The sequence below is a fragment of the Charadrius vociferus genome, unplaced genomic scaffold (assembly GCF_000708025.1).
Source record: "Charadrius vociferus isolate BGI_N301 unplaced genomic scaffold, ASM70802v2 scaffold704, whole genome shotgun sequence".
In the NCBI taxonomy this organism is placed as follows: Eukaryota; Metazoa; Chordata; class Aves; order Charadriiformes; family Charadriidae; genus Charadrius; species Charadrius vociferus.
In genome coordinates this window covers 651,929-661,626 of record NW_009648036.1, presented here as the reverse complement: position 1 = coordinate 661,626, position 9,698 = coordinate 651,929, and the positions used below count along the sequence as shown (strand labels likewise).

Genomic DNA, 9,698 nt, shown 5'->3' with positions numbered 1-9,698 from the left:
TGGGCGAACAAACTGTCAGCTGCTGCGTGTGTTTCAAAAGACTTTTCGCTCTTCCTTCCATGCTCCCGCTTACCTGTGGAACAGCCTGCTTAAAACTAAGCCTATTTTTAAAGCAGTTACAATCTTCTCATTTGGGGCTCTTCATTTCAGCTGGGGCAGAGAAACTCTGGCCAAGAGCCGGATCTTGTATGTCAAAATAATAATTTTGGCCTATAGCTTGTTGTTCTTTTTCAGCTGGGGCTTCGTAAGAGGCATTCAGGAAGGCTGATGCGGTCCAAGTGAATTGTTCTTCCAGTCCTCTCCCAGACAGCTTTCCCTAGGCATGCATGCATCCATTTTCAATCACCAGATTGAGTACACAGCTGTCAACGCAGTGAAAATGTAGCTATTTCCAATTGTGTGATTAGACACAGATCCATAATATATGATAGTGATGCCAACAGTGTAGTATTGTGGTAGGTTCATATACAATCGCATGGCAGGAAAGCAATCACAGCCTCTCCAGAGCCTACAAAAGCGGCAGTGTGACCGTTCATATGAAAGGTTCTCCATCTGCAGATGGAGAAAAGCAGTCTAGACTGTTTTTCTGCAATAACCTTAGGAACGTGACAAGTAGCGGTTGCCAGTTACAGTCAGTAAGGACGGATGATTGCCTTGGGCTTTTGTGCCATATGTTGAGTGTGCTGTATCTCATTTGTTATCTCCATTTAATAATTGAAATGTTGATTTCTGTTGAGGTAAATGTCAACATTAAGTAAAAAAGATCATGGTAATTCAAAGTCGGAGTTTCTGTCAAGAAACTGTTTTTTATAAATGAACATTTTCAAAGGGAAAGTAAGTAAATATGGTTAATTTTATTTCTAGCATCATAGAAATAATAGCCAAATTTAGGTTGAAAGGCATCTCTAGTAGTCTACCTCCTGGTTGAACCAGGGTTAATGTGAAGGTTAGATGAGGTTACTCAGAACCTCATCCAGTTGAGGTGTTCATATCTGTCAGGATGACATTTCCACAGCCTTTCTGAGCAGCCTGTCCCAGTGCTCAGCCATTTTTTAATTTGTATCCGGTTGGAATTTCCCATCTTGCTACTCATGTCTGTTCTCTGCTGTCCTTTCATTGAGAAGGGTGTATCTTGGTCTTCTCTGTTACTGCCTTTCAGGCAGTGGAGTGCAGAAATTAAATCACCCCTTCTTTCCTTCTCTAACCTGAACAAACACAGCCCCACCAGCTGTTCTACTCCTGCATCCTCTGCTCAGCCCCCTGACATCTTAGAGGTCCTCCCTGATCTCTCTCCAGTTTGGCAGGGTCTCTGTCATACTGGTGGCCCCAAAGTGGTCACAGGTCTCCAGATGTAGAGTGCTGAGGAGAGGGGATGGTAACATGCTTGTTACATCCAGCCCAGTATGTGGTTATCCTGCTTTACCACGAGAGTGCTCTGCTGACCTGTGTTCAACTTGCTGTCCGTCAGGGTTTCCACCTTCCAATTTTATCGCAGAGTGTCAGTGGTTTACGTGTTGGAGACTGGGTGGTTTTATGTACCTACAGTTGGGTGCAGGGTGTTGATAAGTACTGAAAAGTGCTCAGAAGTCCAAAGCAGCACTGAGTTGACAAAACCTGCTGAGTACCAGCAGCAGAGAGCTCTTCTTTTGGTGGCACTGATTGAGTAATGGGACTGCATGTGCTTTCTGGTGCACAACACCTTTGGACATGAGCTCAAAGAGCAGAAGAAATCTGACTGATATAATCCGGAGGTGTCATTGTCCTCCTTATGGCTATTTAACTGCTTATTAAAACATTTTTAACACTGATTTTTGCACTTTACGGTAAAAACCTAGGTCAAGGATTTATTCTTTTTTAAATGGGGCCAAATTAATTTCATTTATCTTGTGATATGTAGCCAGTCCATCCTACAGATACCTAGGAACCTATCACCAGGTTGCTACAGATGAACCTGTGAGACGTTGTTCCTGCGTGAATGCTAAGAAGTATTATTACAAGTGTTTATCACAGCACCCAAAAGGCAAGGCTGTCTCTGGGCTGTCCCTGCCTGCATCTGAGTCAGAAGTTTTTTCGTTCTCAGTGCAGAGTCCTTTAAGGAGAGTCAGGAAATCAAATGTCTGAGATGCTGTGGCTCCAGCCCCTGCTGGGCATGGAGTCAAAGCTATACAAGAAGGAAAAAAGAAGCAGCAGCATCATTTTGAAAAGCTTTAGTTTCTCTTCAGCGAGAGGGTGGTATAAATATCCCAAATCTATGAGAGCTTGCAGCTCTTATTATATACAAACAGATTGAAAATTCAGTGTATCACAGTGGTGTGCTTCTTGTGCTTCTCTATGAACAGTTTTTACAGTTTTTCCAATTTAATCTTTTAGCCCCGCACAGGCATATCAAGCTATTAATGCTTCATTTTTTGGGACAGAAGCTGTATTCTTTTGGAGTCTACCTTTGTGGCTACATTCAACTACATTTCCATTGTTCTCCAGGAATCTGTGTTAAATAGCAACGAGTTTCTTCATGTCCTCAGAAATCAGTCCCATCAGCGTGTGTTCTCCTAGGAAAGCTGGACCGGCTCTTCCGGTGACTGTATCCCATTAGATACTGAGGGGACACGTGGGCCTCTCCATCTTATCTCAAGAGAGGAACTGTTCTCCATGTTGCGTTTAGAGATCCCTACCAGTGATCTCTTCTGGCTAGTCTAAACATTTCTTCAATTCAAATACCTGGTAATTTATTAGGTCCTTCAGATTTTTTAAGCTGTAAAATGAATACTTTCAGTCTTGAGCTGAGAGTAGAATAAGAAAAAAAGTGAATGACTGTTTATTAGTGGTAGTGACTTTAGAAATTAAAGGCTGAGTCGTAGGATCAACAGAAATGTCAACAAGGGGCATTCTTTCTTTCTTTCTTGGCTGCTGTGTGTGATTGCAATGAATTGTTTGGCTATAGCCCACTTGGATGACACTGCAGTTCACAGCTTGAAAAAGCCAAGTGCCCGTAAATAGGCTAAATTTATAGGTGTTTTAACAACTCCAGGTTAGTAACTGGAACAGAAAAGTGTGTATTTTCAGGAGACAAATATTTTGTAGTAAATGTTCTGACGGAATGAAATCCCCTCCTAGAGCTCTGCCAGGGAGTTCTGCCTGATTTTTGGAACAATTTTCTGCATCAGATGCTTTCCCTGATACTCTCCATCTTGGAGATGGAAAATAGTTTGATGTGTAAACCACCTGGAAAGAATTAGATTCCTGTGGCTGCTTGGGTAATCGGTGATCAGAGCAGAAAGCGAATAGTTTAACAAATTAGGCTAGGTGAATCCATGTTTGTACACGAGTGTGGGCTCTCACAGTTATTTCAGCGCTTTGTGCTTTTGTTATGCATTACGCCCATAAAGAGAAACTCAGTTTTGTCCTGACCTAATGTAAGGTTAGCATCCCACTGAAGCATTGCGGTGGCCTGAAGGCATCACTCATCAGGGTGTCTGCTCTGGATTCCTTCGTCAATGTCAGTCTCAGTTACCTCATGATTGCAGTATTTACTTTGATGACTTCTGATTCAACAAAAATACCTTTTTTAAAACTGTCCTAGGTTTAGAGTCATTAAGGAAGCTTACCTTGTTTGCTAATTTCAAGTGATTAATTGTAGTTATAAATGGATTTTCTTTCTGATTCAGGCTTTATTATTTCAGTCCTCAACATGCAATCTCTGGCACATAATTAGCCTTCAGATACAGTGTAGCACTTTTTTACATATTTAAAAATACCTCTCTCTCAGCTTCATTAACTTCGACATATTTAACATGACCAACAGATGACACGTTAGTATGTTAAAACACGTTTAACGTCAGCTTATACTGATGCCCCTTCACGCCCCCGTGCAGCCGATCTGTTCAGAGTTGCTTCCTCCGCAGCCGGATGCTGTTCGCTGCCTCCTGCCACCGGGGACCAGTGCTGAACTTCGCAACACGACCAAAATACTCCCTCTCGGCCGGTGGAATCCCAGGGGTTGGTGGTTGGGGAGGGACCACAGTTCCACACTCCTTGTCCGTCTTCTTCATTCATCCTGGTTGAGTAGACAGGGTTTGGGTGTGCTGCCTGTTGCCAGACCTTCGGCCTCCCGTACTGATGGGGTGTGCTCGGGGCTAAACGTGGGGGACTCTCCAGCGCCCTGGGTTCATGCTGTCGGTGCACTGCAGGAATGATGGTCCCCAGGTAAGTGGCTTCTCCTCAGTCTCAGATCCAGTTGTAGGCCTTTAGCTTTGAATGTTAATTCCCTCTTGGTTCTGAGATAGTTGTGATGTTATGCTGACATCTTAAGATTAAAAACAGTATTTCTGAAATACCCATAAATATGTCTGTTATGTTATAGGCTTTTGAGCTAGCGACTGGAGATTATTTGTTTGAACCACACTCTGGTGAAGACTATTCCAGGGATGAAGGTATGAATCTTCTGAGATATTTTATGAGTTTCTATATATTTTCACACTCCTCTTCTTAAATTTCTAGTGAGCTTACAGCGGGGTTAAATTTTGTATTTGAGTGAACTGTTCATACACATTGTTTTCAGAATATAAATACGATTTTTTTCTTTTTAGTTTTAAGTTCCATCACTAGCAATGGGTGGGCAAAAACTCCTTTCTGCAGATATTCATCTACTTAACAACTGCCTGAAGGAATTAAACTGCCCTTCTTGTAAGACTGCATATGTGTGGAAACCTGATTGAGAGTAACAACATTTTAGTTTAGAAAAGAAATGACAAATTTGAACTTTATAGTACTTTCTTTTTATAAGAATGACACTGGAATAATGTTTACATTGTGTATTCTTATTTGAATTAGGTAATTACTAATTTTTTTTTTAAAATCAGAATTAACTCCTGCTTCCATCTGTATACCTGTCCATTTTCATGCTTGTTTGCTTGGAAATGCTCTTTGCAGTGGTAATGTGGGCATCATTCATTGTTTCTAAATGCTACTAATGATGCCAGAGCTATGCTGATCCTGGAAACCTCTGCATGGATTTGCTGCAAACATTGTTGATTTGAAACTATTTCTGATTTTTTACTAATTCCAGTTTCTTTCCTCTTCTTTTTTATCCCATCCTTTCCCTGCCCCTTCCACTCCCGTATCCTTTTTTTCTCTCCCTCATAGACCACATAGCACACATCATAGAGCTGCTAGGCAATATCCCAAGGCACTTTGCTCTATCTGGAAAATATTCTCGGGAATTCTTCAATCGCAGAGGTAGTACCTCTTCTTTTTGAAAGGTGCCGTGATGCAGACAGAAGTGGAATTGCTGTTGCTGGTTGTAGCATGTCCCACTGAGGAGCATTTCCTGAAATCACACGACAAAAATTTCTTTTTGAAAATCAAAATACACAGGAATCTGTGACTTTTTTTTTTTTAGCTAAACTTTCTGAAAAATAACTATTGGTACGTTTTAAATTACATAGCAAAACTTGGTTTTAGCTGTTGATACTCAAATGTTGTTTTGAGAAGGAAGTTTTGCTGAAAGCATCTTTCCAAATTAGCCACTGAGCAGTGTGCACGTGTCTTTTTTTACCAGGATCAATCTATTTCTGTCTGTACCGGGCCAGTGTTAGTGTGTGCATGCAATGTACTGATTAAACTGTTGTATGTTTCTGTTTTGCTGGCAATGTCCTCCAATGCAGACCACATAGCATTGATCATTGAACTGCTGGGAAAAATCCCTCGAAAATACGCTATGTTGGGGAAATATTCCAAGGAGTTTTTCACCAAAAAAGGTAACGGTATTTATGCAACACTAATTTAAAAGCATAATACTATCCAAAAGGAGAATATGTTCATTTATGGGTACTGAAGAAATATATCAGTTTAAATGGAGAGCTCTTACTAAAGAAGAATTTTGGTGTAAACTTGGCTTTCTGAGAATAGCCACAGTTTACAGTATTCATTTCAGTATTTCATTTAAAATTCATTTTGGGATGTACTCAACAAAGTGTGGATGTTAACAAATGTCTGTGTGAGTCTGTTGTTCAGTGTTTATGTAAATGTAAGGAATCAAGTGATGCATAGCTTGTGATGTGGAAAATCACCTGTCAGCTACTTCTGATCATACACAGTGGTCCAGTGGATGCTACTGATCAGGAGTAACCGAGGTGGGAAGGGAGTACCTGGGCAATAGCCACACAGCTGCGTGCAGTTAATCCTCACACTCTTGTAACCCCTCTGAAGAGAAGGCGCGCAGAAAAGATTGCTCTGAGACAGAGCGATGGAGAAAGCTGCTCTGCTGTGCACTGCGCTGTCTCACTTCAGATGCTCCGAATTACTGTAATGTCTGAGTGCCACAGCCATAGGCAATGACTAAGCTGTGTTTGGTGTTGTACAACAGTGCAACCCCTCTAAAATTAAAACCCTTGTCAATTGCTACAAAAAAGTAATTAATCTGAGCAAACGCGCTGGGCCTTATGGTTCTTTTATCTTTTTGCAGTTTCTCTGTGCTCAGGCTGCTTTTTAAGACAGGTTTTTGACACATGAGGGAATGTGGTGATGCTTCAAGTGTCTTTTGTTCCCGCCGTGTATGAGACAGCACTGTGTTGTATTGGGGGACAGGGTGTATCAGGAGCATCCCGTTACGTGGTGGGGGAACATCTGGGCCGTCGACTGCAGCTGGCGAGCACGCCTTCCTGCCCAACAGTGCTGCGGCTTCCCTCTGGCCCGTGACTCCACACGCCTGAGTGCACAGCTCTTCAGCAGGGCCAGTGCCGGCCACCCACCAGCTGCATCGGGCATGTGGGGGGCCGGGGGGGCCGAGGTGATGCTGCTGTGCTCTAAGAGGTGGGACACAATCCAGTGATTCACACCCCCCTCCCTTGCATGAGAGCCGCCTGTTCTCTGCGTGGTTATTTCTGGTAGGGCAGGGACCCCTGCATGCCTGTGCTGCTTCAGGGAGGATGTAACGGTGTTAAACACAGTGCAAAGAAGGGCAACACCGATGATCAACGAGATAGAGCAACTGCCATATGGGGGAGTCGAAAATGCCCGGGGCTTTTTAGTGTGGAGGGGAGAAGGTTGCTGGAAGAATAATAAAGGTTTGCAAAATCGGTAAGTCAGTGGACAAACTGAAGACAGAACTGTTGTTTGCCAGCACCCACTATCTGAGAGCTGGGGGACACCCAGTGAAACTTGCAGAGGGTGGCTTTAAAACGAGCGCTTCCCTGCGCAGCAGGCAGTGAGCTTCGGGAGCCTGCTGCCCTGGAGCTTGTAGAGAGAGGCCGTATCAGCAGACTCAAAACCAATCTCATGTTAACTGAGATGAACGAACTCAGGGACGACGGGTCTGTAAATGTATAAAGCAGTAGAAGGACTGAGCAGGAGGTACCCTCCGGCACCCTCCGACAGGGACTGCAGCCGTTGCCCGCCCTCCCCACCCCTTCCTGCCACCACTGCCAGAGGCAGGCACCGAATTAAAAACAGCCCCCCCAGCCTGACCCCCCTTAAAGCATATCTCATGTTCCTAATTTTGACTTTATCCCAGATGGGTTGGCATTTTCTAATGACATCATGGAACCTTAAAAGGACCTAGCAGTTACACAATAACCACAGTGTTTATGGCACACAGAAAGCGGCAGTTTGTAAAATTCCCATGAGGTGGAGAGTTTCATGTGCTTCCGTGAGCATCTTCCACTGCAAAATGTCACTGTTGTCCCCTAGGGCCTGAACTTCAGTGGCATTCCTCAGAGGTACCACCTGCCCTGGCTCTGGGTAGGATTTAAGCACTTTAAAAGACTTGGTTCACCCACCACACAAAATGTAAGTGGAAGTTTGCTGTGGAAGCTTAAGTAGACTGGGTCCTACCTGTTCTACTCAAAATAGAAAATCTCAAATGCAAGATGAAGGAGTAATAGTTTTCAGATCATACCAGTTATTCTACTGTTGCAACTCAGGAAAATGGAAATTATTTGTGATGGAAAAACGGAGGTGGTGAGTTTCCTGCTCACTTCCATGAGATTTTTTTCATTGAATTGGGCACCAGATATCCTTCTCCTGTTTCCTGGGGACCCCAGTACTGTCAGCCTCTCTGGTGCCCCCAGGAGGGATTTGCGTTTGATGGGCTGCCAGGGAAGGATAGGCTTCATAGTTGGCCAGCAAGCTGCTGCATTTTGTACTCATCTGCTTGTGGCCTGAGCACTTGAGATCAGAGGCCATGTAGTACAGGCCTGAGGCTCTTCTGAAAATTTCCTGCTGTGGTGTAAGGATGGGGTTGAAATCTGACTGTAGGCTTCTATTTTGAAAATGTCAGCCTTGGGTGAAAATCAAGAAATCACGATTTGGGTGTTGCTCCTGTCCAGAAGCAAGTTCTACCTCAGAGAGAAGCTTTAAACATCTGAACTGTTCCCCCATAGAGGCACAAAAGGAAAGGTGTTGCCAACTAAGGATTTTACAGGATCGAGTCCCTTCTCAGTAACTGCCTGAAGCAGTTTGTGACATTCAAATAGAACGGTGCAAAAAAGGAAAAGCATTTCTAAGTTACTTCTTAGTCACCAGAACTCAAATGCACACATGCATTTTATAGGATCTCATCTTGATTGAGCCCAGTAATAACTCTGACAACTCCTTTTCTCCAGCACCTCCATGAAAGCCATTTTTATCTGCAAAAATGATTCATTTTGGCACTAAAAACCTTTTTGTTTTTTTTTCTAGACCGTGGTCCGTTTTATTTTTCTGCTGGTATTTGCTAGCCCTGTTTCCTCCTGGCTTTGCCTGCTGGAAGTTGTAACAAGGAAAAGCACTGCTGCTTATTTAACAGCCTGGAAGGGGAGGGCTCTCCTCCACCTCCCTTGCTTCTATCTACTGTACCATGGGCCCTCTCCAGCAGTTCTTGCATTAGTTCTCGGGAGCTTGTCCTCAAAATATGTGGTAGCAGATTATATCCCTCTGCCACTTCCCCAGTTGTTTGCATCATTAGTTTCTTCCTGTTCAGTAATCCATCCTCTTCTTGCCTGGTGACACATCTTAAATTCATCTTGGACAAATTTCATAGAATAGCACCGGGTTTTTTTGTATTATGACCAGCAGAGAAAGTTTTAAATAGCATCTTCCCGCCCCCACAAAGGTCCTTCAGAAATTTCTTTAATAATTTCCTTCTGACGTTACATTCCATTTTTCAGAAGCTCTGCTGCTGCCTCCGCTTTGGCCACGGGGGTTTTACAGTTCTGACAACTCTGTTGTCCTCTCCCCTTATTTCCTGTGTGCTTCACTATCAAAAATCTAAATAAAGAGCTTCTTCTACTTACACTTACTGTTACATTTTTAGCATTTGTTTGAAAATTCGTGTTAATGCCCTGAATACTGACAGTGTCAGACCGGGCATGTGCTTGTCATTTCTCCCTGAAATACAGGTACTGTCTTGCCGTCCTCCAACTACACAGTACAAACTTCACAAACCAGATGAAAATACATGTTGCCAGACACCTCCATTTCCTGTGCTGCTGTCCAGTGCTTTAGGATGGAAATGAGATGGACCCACCACATTGGAATTAATTCTTGGGAGTTTTTTGTCCACCTCAGTTGTCTTAAGTGCCTTTTACTTACTCTATTTTGATTCCATGGTCAGCATTGTGCTCTTTACTGAAAACTGAAGCACGGGTTTAATTCTTGGCCCCCACACAGGTAATTTTTAGTGTATCCTGTATTCTTAAAGGCTTATTACTATCTTCATGGAA

The 9,698-nt window shown here is 43.2% G+C and overlaps 1 protein-coding gene across 1 annotated transcript in view; it reads left to right on the top strand.

The window, feature by feature from the left end:
• The window catches only part of SRPK2 (SRSF protein kinase 2), a 99,605-nt gene that overhangs the window by 85,988 nt on the left and 3,919 nt on the right, over positions 1 to 9,698 (top strand). The window contains exons 13-14 of the mRNA XM_009883540.1: positions 4,361 to 4,430; positions 5,143 to 5,235. Of these exons, the coding sequence (XP_009881842.1) occupies positions 4,361 to 4,430; positions 5,143 to 5,235 (163 nt within the window). The remainder of the gene's footprint in view (positions 1 to 4,360; positions 4,431 to 5,142; positions 5,236 to 9,698) is intronic.